General features: G+C 34.2%; 1 protein-coding gene across 1 annotated transcript; it reads right to left on the bottom strand.

Moving 5' to 3' along the window:
• Positions 1-4,806: 4,806 nt before the first annotated feature.
• On the bottom strand, positions 4,807-12,694 carry LOC127098422 (uncharacterized). Its single transcript, XM_051037015.1, has 8 exons — positions 11,425-12,694; positions 10,408-10,778; positions 8,394-9,494; positions 8,130-8,285; positions 7,669-8,023; positions 7,160-7,230; positions 6,921-7,043; positions 4,807-5,528 (listed from the first exon to the last, which is right to left on the bottom strand). The coding sequence occupies exons 1-8, from the start codon at positions 12,461-12,463 to the stop codon at positions 5,184-5,186; spliced, it is 3,561 nt and encodes a 1,186-aa protein (XP_050892972.1). The 5' UTR covers positions 12,464-12,694; the 3' UTR covers positions 4,807-5,183.
• Between the last annotated feature and the right edge of the window lie 10,992 nt (positions 12,695-23,686).

Below are 23,686 nucleotides of genomic sequence, written 5' to 3'. Positions count from 1 at the left end.
TTCATAAAAATCAAATAATTAGTGCATATGTTTTCTCCATCTGATTCATTCTTTGTCATGAAAAATTGGAAGAGAGTTGAAAATACCAATGTTACCATTCATCTTTGCAGCAAACACGATTCACGATCCCTGAAAACACGATCAACGACGTGTTCTTGAATTTTTTTATCAAGAAGAATGAACCAAAAGCTCTATACACCAATTTGTTAATGCTTATGCATTTGGGTGAGAAAGAAATTAGAGAGATAATAAAAAATAATTATATTTAATTGTTATATAACAATTATCTAAATATGTATTTATATACAATAAATTACTTGTAATTTAAATATATAGCACGACAAACTAAGTATCTTGTTAATCAAATAACTAACTTAGATTATATAAAAAAAAGGAGACTTGATTTATATTTCTATTTATGATATTTTATATCATATTCTGTGTACTTGTACTAGAATGTCTTTTTAATGATTTTGGTTTTTAAGACACGTGATGGTTTATACTAATTTGATGATTTATTAATGGTTTTGGTTATTAAGACAAGTCAGTGTTTATACAATTTGATTGAATTTGTAATTTGATCTAATATATAACATATGATTTAGATCGTTTGCTTACATTTCCACGCATGTCATAATCCATAATTAATTTTGAATATATTCATACTTTTCCTTAGTGGAAGGTAACAATAATAGTCACGTTGTTTTTAATCCCAAAATCCATACCTTCCAATGATGACGGTACAATCTCTTGTGCATCAAACACCATATCGATTTTGAATACATCAATAGTTTACACATAATTGCTCGCATAATTGAGGCATTTCCATATATATTTCACAAGACAACAAGCAATATTATAAACAAAATAAAAATACAAAACTTGTAAAAGTTTTTCAATATTATATTTGGTAATCTATTCTCAAATTTATTGGTCTTAATAAGAGAACCAAAAAATATTGTTTCGAGTTTACCGGTTTATAAATTTAAGTTTCAGTAATATAGGTTAAACTTCTTAGTAGATTTATAAAATTCTGAAAAACTTTTACATATTAAAAAATTTATTTGGGGTGGGATTGTGGTGAATCCCGAAAATGATAAAAGTGAATGTGAAATATAAAATGATAGAACGTTAAATAATTAAATGTGTAGAATTAAGATTTGTATGATAAATTTGAGTAATGTATTTTTAGTGACACTCACGCATAAAAAATATTTAAAAAATGTATATTAAGATGCACTTCTATATATAATATTCAAAAGTCGGTATACACCAATACGTAATAAATCATTATTATTTTATTATAAATTAGAATTGAAGTGTATTTCCGTAAAAATTATAGAAGTGTATCTCATAATGCGCTTAGAGTTATATTATCGCGTCAGACCTTTTCCGTTATTCGTTTTTATCAGAATTTATTCCGAATAAAAAAAACTCACGAGAAATCTCATTTTTATCATTTTGTAATCTTTCTCACAACTTTTATTGCATTACACCTAATCCAAGAGTTTTCTCAATCTCTACTCCACTCTATTGAATCCAAGAGCTTCTACTTCTCATATTTGATAAGTTTTTTCATTTCCTTCCTTTTTTGATTTGTGACGCACGGATTACTTAAATAGATTGTTTAAGGTACATTATGTTGTAGTCACACTCTTAATAGGTAGTTTATTGAGGTGTGCATTGACATTTTTTTATGTTTAAAGCATAGGGCATGTTGGATTTATGTGTTTTTTGTCATTTATGTGTTTCATGTTTTACAAAAGTACACTTTCATATTTTGTTTGAATTTGATTTTTCTAAGATACGGAAGTGTGCTTCCATATTTTGTCTGTATCTCCTTAGCTTGTTTGATTTTGCATGTCTGTCATTTGGGTTTGATTTTTCTTTGATTATGAAAAGATTTTTCTGGTTTAACTATAGGTAAAATGACTGACAACCAAGATAGATTGAGATACGATAGAGTGTCTTAGCATGCATTTGTTCGTAGGGAATGAGCTAGACCTCGCAACCACCAGTTGGTGCCATTTATTTCATGCAAAAGCGTCCACTTCCAGAATTCAAGTGTCTCTGGATTCGTCTACCCGAAGACACGTGTCACCTACTGCTACCCCCAAAAGCCTCTGAAGTCCATTTTTATCAGCCTGTTACTGATGTTGCAGTTCTTGATGTTGCTCTTGAGGTTTTTGGAGGAGGTCCCTATGACACTTCATTACTTCCTTTGTAAGTAAACTATGTTGCTAGGCACATGTAGGATGGAGAGGTAAAATAATTATGTATTTATTCTCTTGAACATATGTGTTAGATATTTGAACTTTCTAACGATTATGTATTTCTTTTTACAGTACCATGAGAATTTAAAATGCATCAACCATGGTAGAAAGATTGTGAAGTTGCAGCAGTCTGAAAAGCAATGGTTTCATGATGTCATGCAGTAATCAAGGTTGAAAGATTCATGCATGACTAGTTATAATGTTATTAACCATGGTATATTATCATCTTTTTATGCAGAGATGGAACTCAATGTCGTCATCTTTTCATATTCTAATTGTGAGGTTTCTATCATATTTGATGATGTGTCATCCCTGCTACATCTTCCGATCAGGGAAAGATTATTAAATCACTCCATAATCTCTAGACCTAATGCACTAGACATGATGGTGCAATACTTGGAAGTTGGATCGGGTGATGCCCAAAAGGAGATGGATGACACCAAAGAGTTTCATGCTAGATTTTCATTTCTAGAAGAGTTGTATAGATACCACATGGATGTGGATTGAGGTCATACGGCAAGTTCATATTTAAGGACAAAAGGGCTTATTATGTCGATGTCGTTTATCTTAGATACTTTATTGAATTTGAGCGGATTCATGAGTACAACTTGGGGCACTTATTTGGTTTACATGTACTCAATGTTAGGTGGTGCTTGACTTTGGAAGATTAGAAAGATGATAACAAACAACATGTTATTTACGGTAATATATTTGCACCTTGACTATTACTAATTTTTCATAACACTTGTGCTACACCGTTACTAATATTTTATCTAAACTATTTTCAGGCATGGATGTTCTCACTTTCCACGCATCTTCATCTGGTCATATGAGGATGAATACAATGAGGCTTGACCACATGCTTGCTCATTTGTCCTGCTAATCGGGAATTATGTGATTTAGCCATTCTAAGTGTTTCTTGACCGCATCAGAGCAAATGATATGCGCTACACACCGTAAGATGATCAAAGTCCGACAAGTCCCATGGATGACATAGCCTTCTACTTCAGATGGTTGACTTGTGGTCACACCTGATTTATCCACATCTACCTAAGCGATTCATGCGTCAATTCGGTTTTCAACAGGGTATTCCAAGAGACCCCAGCGTGTTTGTTCCTCATATTGTCGTCCTATTATTTGAAGACTATAAGTTGGCATGCACAAGGTAACTCGTGTGTTGTTCTAATGAATCAACTGTGTGCATCATTGTCATAACCAATGAATTTTACCCTTTGCAACGTGTTGTATACATTGTCTTGAAACGAAGTCGTGTAAACTGGATATAATGGAGTGTTATATCGACACTCGATGTTAACAATATTTTTTTTGAAATGATACTTTGATTGATCCTAGTTGCAACTTTAACATGGGGTTCACAGCTTCCCAATTTCTACATGAATCTCTTTGACTAATAGTTAACATATTTTTTAGTATCCAATGTGCAGAGTCAAACCTGAAAAACAGAAATAGAAAAAGAAGTTATAACTTGATCATTAGTATTGTACTATAATCAAAGTAACAATGATATACATGTTCATTGTCCTGTCACAAAGATCTTGCCTTGTACATTTGTGTAACGCTCATGAAATTTTCTAGATCTTTATCTTTCAAAGTAACAAATATGTATCTGGGAGCCATTTGTATTTTTTTCATGACAAATTGTGTTTCATCATGTTTTAAATGGTACATATGTCATGGCTATCTAAATTTGTAGCTAATTTATATTTGTGAAATCCACACTTAACCATCACTTTTCACCCGCCGTCACTTGCCACGGATCTCAGCATAAATGAACAGTTAACTTTTCACCCGCCGTCACTTGCCACGGATCTCAGCATAAATGAACAGTTAACTTTTATACAAGAAAAAACTCCAAAGGTATTCTTCTTTTTGTAGTTTCCTCCTCTCCCATAATCCATAATCAATTGATATTTCTTTCCTCTGATCCCATTTGCGGTATCAGAACGAACAATTACAACAATATTATAATGTTCTTGAATGGATTATGATCATCCATGTATTTTAAATAGATAGTAGATTCATTGATAAAATTGTCCCCATAACTATGATCATTCCACCCTCATGTTGATGTTGAGCCTCATACTAATGTTCTATTTCGTGCATCTCTAGCTCAGTAGTACCTTTGGGTTCTGTTAACCCATAAAATAACATTTGGATTCCGTAACCCATTGTCAGCGCCACGATCTCTGATGATGCAGGCAGTTTTTGTCGGTTTACACCAAGGGTTGCCGAATCCACATTTATTTTGAAATTGTTACTTGGGATGGTTTTTTATGATTTTTAATTTCCCTGACTTTAGTAGTTTTTGTGCAGTTTATCCCTTGCTGACTTTAGTAGTTTTTGTGCAGTTTATCCCTTGCTGGTCATGTTCCACTTTTAGTACTACAAGAGCTTTTCACTGCTTTTTCATTGGTGTGTTCCAAACAGATCAAGAGACTAGCCATTACGGGCCAAATTGAGCTCCAATAAATAATAGAATACGTGATCAAGTGACATGCCAAAAGCTAAGATGTTTCTGATACAACAAGAGACACATTTTAATCATTAACCAATAACAGCTGCCGATCATTGACTTATCCTTCGCAAAACCTACTACAGTTGGTATTTCCTAATCAAAGCCAATTCTACATTCTTTTTTTATCCCTAACTGAATCTTGTAAGCAATTACATTACAGATTCTACAAAATCTACACGGTTTGTTTCTTGCTTGAAAAGGATACACTGTATACTATTGGAACTATTTACACTCTACTAATACAACACTATATCACAAATAGTATCACAGTGCATCTCCAACGCTAGACAAGCTCACAGACAGAAAACTTTGTTGGATTTCAAGCCAAGTTGCATATTACTTCAAGAATAAACCCAATATTTAGCCACCTGAAATTAAGCACTTCCCGCCTCATCCGATGTACTTCCTGCTGGACATGTTCTGTCAACTTGAATTCCATCCTCACTAAACAAGCTCTCTTCACTAGTATTGGAGAATGGGCCTACGTCTTCGCCAGTAAGTGAGTCAGCTTTCTGTTTCCTTCTGACATCCTTTACTGCTTTTCCCTGAAGAGCCAGCCGCCTGCGTTTTCGAGCTTTGCGCTTACCTTTAGGAAACTCTTCTTTTTGCAATTCCAAGTTCTTCCCTTCGCCGTCTTTTGCAGTTTTTCCCTTGTCATATTCATTATCATCAGATTCTTCAGCATCCAGCTTACTACGCCTTTTCCTAGTAGTATTTGTCTGAAACATTGATTCATGTTTAGATTCAAAGCATTCTAGACGGTAAATACAGTAAGCCTGGCAATTTAACAGAAACTAGACAAATATAAAAGCAAGCTGCACTACAAAGGAATGAACAAATGAATAAAAGAAAGAGCTTCTACTTAATCATATTACAAATAAAGAAACTACGCTAGAGAATATTGTTGTATAATGATTTTGACTCCCGAAGCCCACAAACATCATCTCTTCCTCTGTATATTCCCCCACAATTATTTTTGCAGATAACAACTATTAATAGACCAAACCTACACCTGGTCAGTCTATGGGTCCTGAGGAACTTTAGGGCTACCTAGACTATAAGGTATCGACTATAAAAGTTTGGGCCTACAAGTTGATTTTGTAAGGTTGAGTTAGGCTCAACTCAATTTTTATGATGGTATTAGAGCCTAGTTCAAGATTCATGCCACCTTTTGTCCGGTTTCGCTATCAGACCACCCACCATGTATATTCATCCAGACACCAAGCCCAAAAATGTTGCGCTTGAGGGGGTGTGAAGAATCTCTCACATCGGACAATATAAGACTTGAACATATGTTTATAAGTGGGAGGGTAATCCTCACCTTACAAGCGGGTTTTGTAAGGTTGAGTTAGGCCCAACCACAATTCATAAGGGTAAATATTGACAAGATAACTGGAATTTCCTGTTCTCATAGGGGTCCAGATAATCTTCCTGCTTTACTTCATGTCTATTCATAAGGTTGAGTTAGGCCCAACCACAATTCATAAGGGTAAATGTTGACAAGATAACTGTAATTTCCTGTTCTCATAGGAGTCCAGATAATCTCCCTGCTTTACTTCCTGTCTATTCATAAGGGAGGAGTATGTATTTCATCTTTCTGTATCAATTTATACATCAAATTCTCTTTCCCAATCAAGTAAAGGCAATATTTTCAGAATATATTATCTACAATGAGTTTAAATCATTCAAAAGATAAAAGTTGATCTTCAAATTGGTTGGTCTAAGAAACATACAAGCAGGTTACACATGACAGACAAATACAGTTTAAGGCCGCATATCCGTTTAGTCCCCACTGGCCATTTTGTATAGTCAAAATTCTTGTCTATCTGAAGATAGACAACAAATAGGACACATTCTAAAAAAAATGGCCAATTTCTAATGGCCAGAGAGTGGTATAAATAACCAACAGAGCAAATTCCTGGCTAAAGCCAAAAGTGCTTTGTGGCAATCATAAAAAAACATGATTCTGCAGCTTGTAGGGATAATTTGGTTAGTCAGCAAAAATCAATTCAATCCCCTTTGAGTTGGTGGGGTTAATGAAAATGAAATCTTAATAATGATTCAATAACCCATAGACAGTTCATTGTGATTATCAAATTACATCTGCATACCTTTGGGCCGCGATCAACCAGCCTTGCCCATTCATGCCGGTTCCTCAAACAATCAAGAACAGCTTGGGAATGACTTGCATATGCATATCGCTCTCCGTTATGTTTCCTCAAGTTAGGCCAGTGCTGTGACAATTAAAAAGAAACAGGCATGACCATAGACAACTTATTTCAACCTGTGAAAATAAAATTATTAAAAAAAAAGTAGGAACCCCTAAAAGAACAATGATAAAGAACCATACCGGCAACACAGCACCACAGAGTTCCTCATATGTCATGCGCCTGCCCTTGCTCATTATATCATTGATTAAGCCTGCATTTGAATACATGTGTATATAATAAGAAACTATCCACAAAGTACCCAATATATAAGCACCAGTTCTTTTTCTTTTAATTTTGTAAGATAAAAGTTATAATAACACTCAGGTATTCGGTGTTTGTCTACCTACAAGTTACAAGAGCCGATCGTGCCCAAATTTAAATGCACATATGACACAACCTATTAACAATATAAAAGTAATTTTGTGTAATAAAATCTATGTAGCACTCAAGGTGTTTGAGACTAGACCCGAAGCTTAAGGTTATTGCATGAATTTTAAAAGCCATGAGATTAAGTTAAATAAATATTTGTTTAAGTCATTTTTATATTAACCAATAGCGGGTCAATCTTATGTATCTACTTAACATGGGAATATAGAATGGTTTAAAATTAAAAACAAACACAGCAGTTATCTCTCTGAAAGGAAGTTACCAGGTAAGGTGTGATGAACTGGCCTTCCAGGTGTTGCTGTATCATCATCAGATATATTCCTGGGTGAGTTCCTCATTGATGATAAATTACAATCCTCACCAGGGGAAAGTGGGTTGCTGTTTTCAGTGGCAGGGGTTGTGGAAACAACATTGCTTGTAATAGAGTTTGCAGTTGTCACGCATGCATGGCTTCCTTCTTCCTTTACAGAAGCATCTTCCATATATGCCATGTCATGTTTTCTCTGATCAGATGATGATTGAACTTTCTCCTTCTCTATCCTTTTAGTTTCATCTTCTGGTTCACGAGAACTACAAACCCCATCCCTAGTTGCATCCTTGTATTTTCTTTTACATACCTGTGCAAATTAATTACCATGTAATAATAAGTCACCATTATGGAGATAAATTGACCGTCATTATTGTGAAAACTTGAGAAATGGAGTTTATATGAAGTCATATTACCAAATAGTTATCCTTTCCTCCAACCGAAGCTCGCTTCATTAACATGTTTGTAGCACTGGTAGAAGTCAGCTGTGGCAAGCTACCTGTTTGGCGTGCACGGGGAACCCGGGGTACACGAGGTGAACTATTCAATTCTTGATGCAATAGCAAAGCTAGCTGCCAGTAAATATACACAAAGATAAATTAAGAGAACAGGAAACGAAGATATACTGTAGGAGACAAATTTTTGGAACTTAATTAAAAAACCAGAAGTCCAGCCCAGACCTCTTCATCACTCAGCATTGAAGAATTTAATGTTGGAGAAGGATTCAATGATGGTGTATTGTTCTGGTTCAACTTCGAGGAAGGATGGGCATTTGTTTGATTAAGCTTTTCTACTTTCTGTGGCGCTGAAGATGATATCTTATTCTGCACTTGTGGTCCTTTTTGATGGTGTATTGATGCATTACTCTCACTAGAGCCAAAAACATTTGGAGTCTGTTGACCTGAGGATGGTTTCGTTGATGAACAGTGAACAGAATCTCTCGCATCTGGATTTACTTGCTTCGAAACAGAATTTTGCATACTCCGGCTTGAATGCAGTCCTTTTGAATTATGATTCAACGAGGATTTTGGACGCTCTCTTACAGACTTCCTTGGAATTTCATCCATTGAAGCATCATTCATACAACTTTCACTCTTTATGTAATTGTTACGATCAGATTTAGCTCCATGCTTCGTAAAAGGATTAGCAATTTCGGTATCTTCAGATTTAAAGTCCTGACTAAATGATTTGGAGTTCATGGTAGATGAAGTTGGAGACAACTTTCCAACAGAAGCTAGCATTTTACTAGGGCATTCAAGTGTTTCAGATTTAGATGGATTCTTAGCAGAGCCCAGACCATCTTTGGTTTTTGAAAATCCCTTTTGTGTTTCCAATGAACCTTCAGACCCTTCCACTTCTTCTTTTCCACGACAAAAATCACCGGGCAATTCATTGAGTTTGTTGGTATGATTATCAAGGAGTACTTCTGATGATATGCCAACATTGCCTACCTTACCTTCACATGAAGGTAAACTGAGAACTGCAGCATCATTGACTTTATCAATAACAGATGTGGGATTGGATGGCTTTCCATTGTTTTTAAGACCGCTGATGGGAGAAGAATGAAAATTTGAAAGTTTAAACTTATCATCGTCATCTTCTTCTCTCTTCACCTTAACTTTGCATTGTCCAGAGCTTGGATTCTGGTTGCAATCAATATCTTGAGAAACTTGCTTTCCCATATGTTCTGGTGCAGAGCCACAATGATCTTCTGTCTGAGGACTCGCATGGCTTCTTACTAAAGTATCATCTACATGGTTAGCTTCCAAGCAATCTCCGCCCTTGTTTGTAGAAGCAAGAAATGTCATCACAATATAGTGCGAGACGAAGTCTAAAGTCATACATACAAGACAAGACAAAACATCCATAAAGCTATGCATGATACACCTAGTAAAAAATATGCAAAACACCTAGCAAATAACCTGAAAGCTCCCGAGCTGAAATTTATAGTATCACATATTTAGGTATGACTACAAGCTCCAAGTTTCAAAAAATGATGCATTGATGGAAGACCCTATTTTGGGGGGACCAGGTTAGAAAATAAAGGGTTGTCATTATAGCATATTATCCGATAAACAGCGTTTTAAATTTGATTCTCAAATTCGTTTACCGAGCTTTTTCACATATCTTCTCGCAATTTAAGTCTCAACTAATCTTGAACAACACCAAAAAGCAATGTATTTTAAAAAACTTGAATTGTTTTGTCAAACATTAGATCTAGATATAAGCACACCATTCACTTCTACAGTCTGCTCTGTTAAAATCCTGGCCACAATTATTTAAACTAAGGTTGAAGAAAAGGGTATTGGGATAAAAGAGGAAATTTATAACATGCATACTGCATCAACTACAGACTTAGCCTAACTCCCACTACCATTATAAAAGCTATGGCCCTTAGTTGATTATCAATTTACCATGAGATGCTAAGCAAAATTTATCATGCGCAGTCGTAGGCTCTTAGTTATAGATAGTAATTTTCTTTACAGACGATTATGAATTCAAGATGGAAGTGGTCAGACAGTAGGAATGATACAATAAGAGAGCGCGTACAGCTAATTTTCATGCTACGTAAATGGAGAATAAGGCGATAAGTGCAGGCATCATATTACTAAATGACAGATGCATAGACTAAATATATGATTTAATTTTCTGAATATCGATAAGTTTGACTGCAGAAATGTCAGTAAAACATACCTTCTTTTTAGCTGAGGCATTTTCAAGATAAGTATGCTTTAGAACTGATGTAACGGCATCATCAGTCTTAGAAGACATCTCAAGAACTTTATGGCCAGTCTTCCCTTCTACTAATACATCTCCAGCAGAATGACTTTGTCTTGTTTTGTTAGGATATAAGGCTTCTGAAGACTCCTCAGTAGTTGTCACGTTGTTGTTAATTGATGCCTCCATGATGATACCCCCGGCAAAAGAATCATTAGAGATATGATCTCGAGCCACCGAGTCTTTTACGTTTTTATTCTTTATGTTTCGAATGTCATCTTTGAAAACCTTCGGACCTCTGCCTCCATAAAATGGCAATTGTTTTGCATCACTGGTTGATGTAAACGCTAGTTATCAAAAATAAAGAGGAAAAATAGGAAAGTCAACAAGCGCGTGTCAGGAATGGCAAGATGAGAAATACAGGAATGGCAAGATGAGAAATACAGGAATGGTTGACGACATTCTCCCCCAGGCACAAGAAAACAAAATCAAATAACTGTTTTATTGCAACTAATAATAATTGTAACAAGAGGAAAACATCAAGAAAGATAATTACATTATACATACTACCTAGCAATAGACATATTGATTTAACCAACTATATATGGTAATTTTGTCGTTTTCATTAACTTAGTATGATAGCACTCTATGCCTAGTTTGGATTACTTCTACTAGCTTCTCAAGCAAAATGTGGCCGTTAACTTGAAGTTATTATGAGTTTATAGATCTTTATGGGGAAAATAAATGACAGTTTCTGAAAAATTGAATTGCAAAAGATAATTTAAACTTGTACGGGCATCTGTTATCTAAACTCCGATAACTATTGCATGATTATCTTACAATTTCTTAACCTACAAGTGTTTCCGAAAAAAACTTACCTATCTTTATTATCTAGGGCAACATTGAAATTTAAGCAGTTCTCCAAATTAAGAACAGCAAGTAAATAATAAAAGAACGGAAAAGGGAAAACATTAGTAAATCAAATCAAATAACCTGTTTTAGAAGAATGTGAAGTCCTCCGCTTGGGATCTACATCCTCTCTATCAGAAGTCCTCCTCTTGGGATCTACATCCTCCCTATCAGAAGTCTTCCTCCTGGGATCTACATCCTCTCTGTCAGAAGTCCTCCTCTCCTCTTTGTCAGAAGTTTTGACCCGCTTCTTCTTCCCAATCCGGTCCTTGGAGAACTCATCCTTCCTACGCTTACTCGAATGAACAACAAAAGGGCTAACCGAAGTCCTCTCCTTCTTGACCGCATTGTGGACGCGAGGCATATGATCCTTGCCAACCTTGCCCGTTCCATTTTCCTTGAAACCCTTCTTACCCTGGCTTGATTTCATATCAACCAAAGCGGCAACAGGGGATGTGGGTAACATGTTATTAGTCTCTTTAGAAAATGATAAAAGAACTCCAGCCCCATTATCCTTATCCTTAATATCAGTATCATTTTCTTGTGCACCCTTATCTGAATCATTCTCATTCTCATACCAAGAAGGAAACTCCCTATACTGAAAATTAAACTTCTTAGGAACATAACCAGTGCATTTCCACAGCTGCGGACCGAAAATCGAAGACACTGTCTTACCGGCAAAAAGAGAAGGATCACCACCAGGGATACCCTGAACATGAACCCTCTCCTCCATAGGTATATCAGTCCAAAGCTTAAAAGGACGGCGAGAACAAGACGCAACTCTGGAAGAAATAGAAGTGCTTTTGTTATTATTCCTTCTCTCAAGAGAGATCGTCTTTGTGGGAAGATCGATCAATAATTGAGCAACCTCAGTTTCCTCAGTGTTGTTGTCAGCTCCGGCACGGTTGTTTTTGGCCTTGCACTTGTCACAAGCGAACATGTCATCACCCTTAACGTATCGAGAACAGCGCGTATGAACCCACACATCGCACTCGTCGCACTTTACCATCTCTTCGCCGTCGTCAAAGGTAACGCCGCAGATGCAGTCCACCGTCCATGAACCGTCGACCCATTCGTCCGGCGGAGGGTCCATATTCTGAGGGCGATTTGACCGCCCTTTCATTTTGGTGCCGCGATCTGTTCTGGTAGCTATTGCTAAACCTAATTTTCGATACCTTAGTTTAATTCAGAAATTGAGGGTTGGAGAAATTCAAGAAATTGTACCTGAGATTCTGAGAGGATGTTGAATATTGTTATGACTGAGAATGAAGGATGGGAAATTTTTCGATTTCGTGTGTGTTTGTTTACATCATGCTCGGAGATGGTGAAGCTGAAAATTACTGCGTTTTTCGGGTTATATATGAAATGGATTATTGGATTGGACCGGGCCTCATTGAGTGTATATATGTACAATGTTGCTGGCTCTTCTTACCCCACCACTACTTGTTTGTCATTCCCTGAAAATGAAAATGGAGAAATGTATTTCATCTCATCTTTCTATTATATTTTGTATTTTTTTGATTTGGATGGAATGACAAAATTATTCTATTTCATTATAAAACATCTCAATGAAATCACATATTTTTCTCGGTCCACTCGATATTATTCTATTCTTCTCAGCTTCATGCGTCTGCGTAATTTGGTTTACATCATTCAAACATATCCTAAAAGTATAGAGTAAAAAGCATAGAGTATCTGAAAATTATGTATTTCTTTGTTAATCTTTATGGCATAACTTTGAAAGAGAATAATTAATCGACGATTCATAAAGTCTACGAAAAAGGATTGGTGAAGAAGAAGAAAAATCAATTTGATCGATTTGCATTTTAAGTCCTTTGAAATTTTTAATGGATTAATACCGGATTCGATGTGAATAAAATATTCATAAATTTGTGAAAATATTGGCAAATTCTGATCGATTTGTATTTGTAATTCATGCATGATGTTCATGTTGATATGTTACGCATTTAGTGTAATATTTTGGATATTTTGGCAAATTCTGATCGATTTGTATTTGTAATTCTGATCTTTATTCTGCCAAACAATCAATGATCATTGTCATGGTTGACTGATTGTGTGGGTAGAGGCACGATGGTAGTCGTAAGTTATATGGAAGGGAAAATAGATAAGTTATTTTTTTTAAAAAGAAACCATAAAAAATGTAGAAGAGTTAAAATGGTGTGGGATGACTGCAACCACATTTGTGAATGGTCAACTTTTTTATTTATTTATTTTGGTTTGTTAGGTGATTTAATTTATTATGTGACTAGTTTTTTTCTATTTAAAGTCTAGATAACTTTGAAAGGTATATATATATATATATATATATATATATATATATATATATATATATATATATATATATATATATATATATATATATATATATATATATATATATATATATATATATATATATATATATATATATATATATATATATATATATATATATATATATATATATATATATATATATAAAAGATTAATTACTATACACTGTCCATTTAAAAAAAATTACACCGTCGATTCATCACCATTATCCGTTTGTATTATTTTAATGATTTTTAAAATAAAAGTCAAACTTTTTTAATATTCGACGTCTATATTTGTGATTCAATCTAATTTTTTAAGTCCAAATAACTTTGGATATATGTAGTCTTAAAGAAAAAATTAAATACCTTACGAGGGATAGAACTATTTTTCCTACTATTTTTCCAATTTATGTCTTCCTTTACTCAACAATAGTAAATGATTTATATTTCATTTTAGTATTTTTCTTAACAAACAATTAACTTTTTAAACTATATTATATCAATGAGACATGTCTCATAACTCTTTGATCATTTTTATTCTCTATATCACAATATCTTTTTATTTTAAGAAAGAATCAATAATAATAAATATGTGCTTGAAAATGTTGATATTATTGAATGGTTTAAAGAAAAAAATGCATAAAAACATTAATGTAAATCAAAATAATAGTTAAGCATAAAGTGAAAGAAATAAATTGTTAAATTATATGGGCAAATTGATGTTGTTAGTGATGATATTTTAGGTTTTTTTAATTAGATACATGTATAGGCTTTAATTGTTGGCTGAGAGGATGCATTAGCTCTCCTTAATTTTTTAATTTTACATACGATATCTTATATTATTTATATTTTGAATCCCTTGAATTTTTAATTTTTAATCACCCTCAAAAGAATTTATAATATATCAAATGTCTCCCACGTCATAATATGATGTTGAAGTGGATCCAACTTTTTCAATTTTCACTCACTTTTTTACTTGTTTTTTCGGCTCATATCTCTTTAGTGCTTGCATTTTTTTTTCTATTTTCTTATATTAATTAATGTTTTCTTAAAGATAAATTCCTAAATATCTCATGATTCAATTTTAATCTCTCTAAATTCCTTCGAATAATGATTCTCCTAAAAAATTTCATCCACAATCTTGGTCTTTGTCGTCAACATAAGTTGGTATGGCGTGGCGCGTGGAAGATTTTTGGTGACTGTACATACACGTATCAGTGTCAATGTGGCAAAGATGATGGTGTGGCTTGCCACATGGCTAAGATCAACATCATACTTGAACCCATAAAAATTCATATGTAATCTGTAGCTAAAATCGTAACTAATCTCTAGCAAATTCAATCTATAAGAATTCAAACACGCAATTCTTGTCCATTTGAACTCTTTGTTCCAAAATGTTCTCTATCTATTGTTCCAACCAAAACATACACTCCAACACCAATTGTTGAACTAACACCTAGTCATTATCATAAAAAAAACACATCAAATTCAATTTCCAAAACATAGTTAGTATAATAAAACAAATCATGTGCATGCGAAGTAATAAGAAAAAGGCGGGAAAATTTTGAGCACAACATTTCATTTTCATTATTCAACATTTGTGTTACAATTGTGTTGAGGTTATGAATGCAAGGATCATACATAGCATTATGTTGATATTATAACTCAAAATCTAGACAAAACATATAAAAAGAAAGAGTGAAAGTGTATCATGCACAAACTCAACTACATCACTCCAAACACTCAATGAGTGACTACCTCTAGTGGTTGAAGTCTTTCCGCTAACATTTTTATGAGCAACTCATTTTAGGATGATGGTGTCAATCCCATTACAATATGGGGAACTATGTCCTCTGTAGCACTAATTAAAACTTAAACAAGGAATACAATTAATAGTGAAAATTTACAACCAAATAATAACAAATTATTTCGTTAGCTATGATTCATGTGTGTTTTTTTTGTTAATATACAACAAGTTTCATTAATATGAAAATGAAACAGAGCACAAGCACGAGCATAAGGTGTGCGAAAGAGGACAAAAATGCATACCTACTTATATCCAAAACATATATATGTAGGAAATTATAACAAATTATGATTTGGTTTATTAAACTAATTGTGATTAAATCATGGCAAGTAACGAAGATCAAGTTTATTATACAAACTATAATAAAACCTTCACTAAAAAGGCAATAGTTATTCAACACAACCTTTCATTTCAAAGGGAGTAAACTTGACGCCAGTTTGATGATTTTATCCAAAGATATTGGAACCAAAACATGAGATATTATAGTAACATATTACTAAATCAGAGACTAGGAAATGTTTTTGATGGGTCATCATGAGGGGAAAGCATACACATTGGGTCAAACACTCAGTTAAAGGTCAAATACTCACCCAAACAAGTGAGAGAGACACCATATATTCACCCAAAACCTTAAGGTGATATGTGTATGAGTGTGGCGGTAAATTCATGATCATCAAGTTATGGATAAGCTAGATATCAAATAACAAGAGTCGTCACCGCGCTTTTATTGTTTCCAAGGGAAAAGGGAAAAAGTACGAAGAAAACCCAAAAGTAAGAAGTTTTCAAATCAAAACTAATAAAATATCAGAGATTACAGGTAAGGGGGTTGGTTACACAGGGGGAAGGTGTTAGTACCCAAAGTGTCCTAGGTACTCCTAGGGAGCCCTTTTTGTGTGCATATGGATTTGGTACAAAAATGATGTTTACAAACAAATGGAATGTGGGGATGAGAAAAGAATTCAATTAATTATATTTTTGTGTTTGACAAGACCTTCGGACTTGTGCCTACGTACCAACATAAAAATGAGGGATCAAAATCTCGTAGTTCGTGATACAAATTTCAAAGTGGATGTATTGTTTTTAACAAAAATTAAGTTTGAAAGGCACAAAGGCCCGAAAATGGTTTCAATGAGTTAGTTCTTTTTTTGTTTTTGTTTTTGTTTTTTAAGTTTAAGTCAAGTATAATTAAGTTTATTTACAAATTTGATTTAAGAAAAGAAGTTTGAAAATGCAATGGCATAAGGGCAAAGTTTCTAGTTTGCAAAGTGGTCCAAGTTTAGAATAAAATAAGTTCAATCAAAGAAGATTTTTAAAAAAAGAGGGAGAGATTTTGAAATTTAAGAAATGGGGAGAAGATGAAGAGACTAATCCTATGTACAAAATTAAAAGTTAAGAGTTGAAAAGATCTGATCGATGGGTAGCAATCTAATAGGCAAGAATGCCATATAGAAACCCCAAATTCCCTTGGACATTTAGAATTAAGCAACACACAAATGCACAATTATATTATCTTGAAGAGTAAGTAATCAAATAAAGATAGCCACATCCAAGCTTTAGCCACTCCATGATCTTCTTAAAATTAGCCCATGTAACAGATGAATTTCACAAGTCACAGGTTCAAAATAACAGCTTCACAATGATCATGTTACAGATGAACTCAGAGGGATCTTTAATGATATATCAGATGAAGTTTCAAATTGCTAGCACTTGGTTTCACAAAAATTGGCATTGGCCAAGTCCTTTAGCATAGGAATGTTGCCTAAGTTCTAAGTCCATTTGTCCAAGATCAAGCCAATAGTTCACACAAAAGTTTTTTAGGGTTTTTGTTGTTATTATGTACATTAATGGTCAAAAACCACACAAACAAGCAAAGTATACACAAACAAGATATATCACACAATATGGTCCAAGTGGACAGAGTGAAAATTGCATTAACATAAACAATTAGAATAGTATGAATAATGACAAATGAATAAGGACTAAAATTAAATGACATTAAAGTAAATGGCTTGAAATTAAAAGTTAGTTGTTAATGAGTTAGAATTTAGTATTGTTTTGCTTTTGCTTTTCATTTTTTAAGTCATTCTTTGGAGAACACTCAACCCACTTATCACAAGCATGAATCCTTAAGCCAAGATATCTTCCAAAGGAAGGAAAAAAGGCCAAGTTTCCACATAATACCATGAAAGAGGGGAGACTTACAATCTCACTAACTAGAATGTTATGCCTTTTGTGTCACAAATTTAGCGCTATGTTAAGCAATCGTAATTGGACTTATGTAGAAGTCACAACTATTTGAGGTCAGGTAATAGAATTTTGGTGTTAATGCATGTTTGAGACATAGTATAATGGAATATGCTCATGAAACATACCACACACAAAAAGAATATGCAAAAGAGGTGGTCTAATCTCATACATACTTATGTTGATTTTTCAATCAACTAGCCTTAGGACTTTGAGATATCCATAGGCCAAACGATATGAATGCATAAACAAGGGGAATGAGATGAAGAGGGAGGGGAATGAATCAAAACTCAAATTGGTCAAAGGAGGACTTTTACCAAATTAATATCATCCATTCATTTTGGGAGATGGAATGTACATTCCATCAATCCCCTTAATCCAATAATATTAACTTGACAAAATCAAATCAACTTTGACAAAGGCCCAACAACAAGAGTCAAACTCAAACAAGTCATCACAATTGGTCAACACAATTATTTGGCATTTATTCAAATTAAAAATACTAAAATAATGCATTTAAATTAAATATGGTTTGTCAAATTCCTAAAACCTCATCAAAACACCAAAGAAATGGCCATGAGATTTATCATAGGTCAAACAAGGTCAAAGGACCTTGGAGAAAAAAATTCAGAATTTTTAAAGACTCAAAAGTATTTTTAAACAATTAAAAATAATCACAAAATCAATTAAATCATGAAAAATATTAATAATGATCCAAAAAATAATTTTAATTCAGAATATGAAAGAAGAAATTATTTGAAAAATTTTGGTGAAACTCTCATATTTTTTGGATTAATATTAAAATTAATATGAATTAATGAAAATAAAAGGATTAAACTAAAAATCAGAAAATAGCAAAAAATGTGAGCCACTTGATCTCCGTCATTACTTGAGGTGGCAGATCAAGTGGACTACAACACGCGTTCTATGATGGAACCTAGTCAGCGCGTCACACGCATGGTAATCAAAACCAACGCCTCAGATTAAAACAAAATGGCAAGATCATGTGGTTGGGAGACGTGCCAACGCACGGCCAGAGCTGTAGCTCCGGTCTTCTTCTCCGTTGGACCTATCGGCCTGGTCCACCCTCAACCATCACTAAAATAAAAAAGGAGGACATGATCTGAAAGAAAAAATGGCATAGAGCACGAATCTGACATCAATTTCAACTAACTCCAAATATATAAAAAGATATGAGGAGTTGAATTTTGAGGTGTGTCAACTGAGTTGATTCGATTTGACCTCTAAGCAACTCAATCTTCTTGCCTACATTGGTAGGACTTCAGACAACCAAAGATCCAAGAGAATTGAGTAGAATTGAGTGAGAATCGAAGAGATTTTAATGAATTCTTGATCCAAATGATAAATGAAGAACATGGAGATCCATATATGATGTATAAAACCATTGTGAACCATATCTTGATTGATCTCCTTGCATTGAGGGTCTCAAACCCTAGTTGTGAGCTTGATGAGGCATTGGTGGATGCACACACTACCTATAAAAGAAACAAAGTTATACATAGACATATTTTTGGTATGTTGGTTAGTAAACAAATAAAATTAAAGTATCATACAATCAAATGTGCTTGGTGATCTCTCCTAATGCAAACCCAATGAATGAGAGGTAAGGAGGATGCCAAGGTGTGATCCCAAAGCCAATGCAAATAATGAGATAGCATGAGGGATCTTAGAGTCAAAATTGGGGTCTTACAACTGCCCCTATTTAAGGACATTCTAGATGAGGATGTGAAGGTTAAAATATTAGTATTAACTCAATAGAATGGACTTAAATAACAACATAATGAAACGAATTTTGGCCCCTAAGAGACCTCATGATGCATACGATATGAATGTTAAAATAATCTTTGTAGGGAATATATTGCCACAAAGGAAAAGAATCTGGAGAGACTGAAAAGTACAAAGGAGCGTAATGCATTTCGTAAGGAAAAATCACTGAGGAAACAAAAACTCTATCCACTTTCATGTTGCATATGTCTTATGCTTCTTCAATATCTTTGACCTTCATGTCAAACTTCCTAGGAAAAGACCTGGGGATATGTCTAACGAGCTTCTCCTATGACATCTTCTCTCCCAAGGCACTAGATGAATTGGCAATATCAAGAATATTTTATGAAAATTATGAATACACTCACCATCTTTCATCCTGAGATTCTCAAATTTGGTGGTGAGAAGTTGAAGTCTTGACATTTTTACTTTTGATGTGCCTTCATAAGTGGTTATGAGGATTTCCCACGCATCTTTGGCCATATTACGAGTATTTATTAACCTGAATTTTTTTGTCAACTCCATTGAACAAGGCATTCAAGGCGTTGGAGTTTCCAAGAGCAAGTTCATCTTCTTCCCTAGACCAGTCCTCTTCAAGCTTCAAATTAGTTATGTTTTTTCCATCTTTGTTATGCACCACAAGATGTTCCCAACATTTGATAACTCCTTTCCAAGTTTTGTTATCCATAGATTTTAGAAAAGCCATCATACGCGCCTTCCAGTAATCATAGTTGGTGCCATATAGAATATGTGATTTGTTGACAAATCCTCCTTCCTTGTCCATAGTACCAGAAAATATATCCATGGAACTCACCCAAAACAGAACAGGGTGCCTGCTCTGATACCAATTGAAATTCTGGTATGCAGATAACATATGTTGTATACGATGTCATGACACTAGGATTAGGACATTGTCATAACCCAAAGAATGTGTTAAAGTAAATAGCAAGAAGTAAATAACACAGGTCAATTATTAACCCAGGTCGATGCAGCGTCACTTACATCTGGGGACATCCAAGCCAGGAAGGAAATCCAATATTATAGTATTAGTTTAAAGTTCTAAACAACCTCTGGCTTTACAAACTTCCCGCCTAATAACTACATGTGGAATTTCTATCTAAGACTCTCCTAGATATGAGACCCCTTTCACTTCCCTTCAATCACACAACAATGATAACAACTTCTAACATTAAACAGAAGACACATTTCCAATGAAACAGAATCCACTCTTGCTTAAAAGCTCATGAGTGATTCACAATTACAACCCAATCTAATTATAGTATCTAAGTGATATGAGAATTCAACTTCAGACATAATCTTCTTCATACCTTTGAGATTCAGATGTCCAAGCTTCTGGTGCCACAACTTGACTTCATCTTCCTTGGACATTAAGAATGTGGAAGAATAGGTAGTTTCTTGTGGTATCCATAAATAACAATTGTATTTAGACCTAACGTATCTTTTCAAAATATAATTCTTTGTCTTGAGCAACAATTGTCAAAGTACTAGTCTTCTCTAGATGAAGCTCTAAGAGAAGTACGAGCTATAAGATTAGAGACAATAACCTTAGGTTTCCGCTCCTTTCTAGTTTTAATCATCATGTGATTAGCCATATGATATGTTGGATGTTTTGGATAACCATACAGTCTGTAACATAAAGGCTTTATATGTCCATATTTACCATAATAATGACATTTCTAAAGAAAAAACTTGACTTTAGTTTGAGTTTCCTGATGTTTGGCAGGATGTTGTAACATTTGGTCGGACATCATGGGCTCATACTTCCTTTATAGAGGAATAAGTTTTGTCACACGGGTTTTTCCTTACAGAGATTGGTAATCAAAACATGTACCTTTTAAGTTTCCAACTTGAAGAATTTCATCTAACATATCAGACCCATTATTCAACGTTCTTACTGATTTTGTCATGTTTTCAAGTTTAGAATTCAATAGGGTTACCTCATCTTAAATATCAGAGATAGTAGATAAAAGATTATCTTTTCAGCCTGCAGTTGAGTTATGATTCTCTTCTGATTTTCTCCTATCTCACACACCTCTTCACTTATGACATAGAGCTCTCTGTAAGAAATATCCAATTCTTCATAAGAAACATCCTCATCACAAGAATCTTCATCAGGTTCACATCTTCCAGTGAGGGTTGTAATGTGCTTATCATTTTCATCATCAAGTTCACCTTCAGAATCATCATCAGACCAAGAAACAAATAAGACTTTTTTTTGTTTCTTGAGATATATGGGACATTATAATCTATTGTGACTGAAACCCTCATATCTATGACACTGAATACCTTTTCCTTGATTAGACTTCTCCTCTGCTCTTGCTTTTCTCTAGAAGTCACTGTTCTTACTGATATTGAATGACATATTATTGATATTAGGTTTTGGATTCCTATCCATTCTCTTCAACACCTTATTAAATTGCCTCCTAAGAAGCACAATATCATTATAAATTCCTTCATCAGTCTTCATGTCACATTGAGCTTCTTCATCATAGGTGTTAGAGATAAAATTTATGCTTTTGTTCTTATTTTCAGATTTATCACTGATAGCCAATTCAAAAGTTTGAAGCGATCCAATAAGCTCTTCCACTTTCATGTTGCAGATGTCTTGTGCTTCTTCAATAGCTTTGACATTTATGTCAAACTTCCTAGGAAAAGACCTGAGGATTTTTCTAACGAGTTTCTCCTATGACATCTTCTCTCCCAAGGCACTAGATGAATTGGCAATATCAAGAATATTCATGTGAAAATCATGAATACACTTATCATCTTTCATCCTGAGACTCTCAAATTTGGTGGTGTGAAGTTGAAGTCTTGACATTTTTACTTTTGATGTGCCTGCATGAGTGGTTCTGAGGATTTCCCACACATTTTTGGCCACAGTACAAGTATTTATAAACCTGAATATGTTTTTGTCAACTCCATCGAACAAGGCATTCAAGGCTTCGGAGTTTCCAATAGCAAGTTCATCTTCTTCCTTAGACCAATCCTCTTTAGGATTTAAATTAGTTATGTCATTCCTATCTTTGCTCTGCACTACAGGATGTTCCCAACCTTTGATAATTGCTTTCTAGGTTTTGTTATCGATAGATTTTAGAAAAGTCGCCATACACACCTTCCAGTAATCATAGTTGGTAGCATCCAAAATAAGTAATCTATTGACAAATCATCCTTCCTTGTCCATAGTACCATAAAATATCTCCCTGGAGCTCACCCAAAACATAATAGTGTGCCTGCTCTAATACCAATTAAAATTTTGGTACCCATATAACAGATGTCGTATACGATGTCACGACACCAGGATCAAAACATTGTCACAACACAAACAATTAAAGTGTTAAAGTAAATAGCAGGAAGTAAATAACACACGCAAATGTTAACCTAGTTCGGTGCAACGTCACCTACATCTGGGGGCATCCAAGTCAGGAAGGAAATCCACTATAATAGTATTAGTTTGAAGTTCTAAACAACCTCTGGTTTTACAAACTTCTCACCTAATCACTACCCGTGGAATTTCTATCTAAGACTCTCCTAGATATGAGATCCTTTTCATTTCCCTTCAATCATACTACAATGATAACAACTTCTAACATTAAACAGAAGACGCACTTCCAATGAAATATAATCCATTATTTCTTAAAAGCTCATGAGTGATTCACAATTACAACTCAAAAAACTCAATCCAATTCAAGCATCTAAGTGATATGAGAATCACTCATAAATAATAATGAATAAACTAAACCGTAACAGAGACTATCACATATGCAGCTTAGTTATTTTCTTAGGTTTAGAATCGTCCTTTAAAATAGCCCAGAATAACATGGGCTTCGGGCTAAATAAACAACATATCTAAATCAAACAGCTGCACAATCTTTTGCACAATCAAATCAAATTAAATCTAAGTTTCCTTAAATGTTTTGACATTCATTCTTAGGAAACATTGTACAGTTGGAACCGATCTTTAAGATTCTAAAATATGCACTTTGAACCGCATAATGCGTGAAACAAATCATCAAAGAATCTTCACTAATCTCACGCTGAAAAACAAATCTTCCAAGAATGTAAAACCACAGCACACCACGATGTCGTACAAGTATGTCAAGACATCTTGTCCAATTTCTTGTTAGAATGCTTGTTTTCACAAAATGTGGACAATCACTACACACCCAACCTAACA

Source organism: Lathyrus oleraceus, chromosome 6 (genome assembly GCF_024323335.1).
Source record: "Lathyrus oleraceus cultivar Zhongwan6 chromosome 6, CAAS_Psat_ZW6_1.0, whole genome shotgun sequence".
In the NCBI taxonomy this organism is placed as follows: Eukaryota; Viridiplantae; Streptophyta; class Magnoliopsida; order Fabales; family Fabaceae; genus Lathyrus; species Lathyrus oleraceus.
The sequence above is the reverse complement of the archived record's forward strand: the minus strand, read 5'-3'. Positions and strand labels throughout refer to the sequence as shown.

Excerpts from the sequence above, each read along its gene's own strand:
- LOC127098422 (XM_051037015.1), bottom strand. The coding sequence starts at position 12,463 with ATGAAAGGGCGGTCAAATCGCCCTCAGAATATGGACCCTCCGCCGGAC. Across the intron at positions 10,779-11,424 it reads TTCACATTCTTCTAAAACAG|CGTTTACATCAACCAGTGAT; the intron begins GTTATTTGATTT and ends TTTGATAACTAG. Across the intron at positions 8,024-8,129 it reads GAGGAAAGGATAACTATTTG|GTATGTAAAAGAAAATACAA; the intron begins GTAATATGACTT and ends TAATTTGCACAG.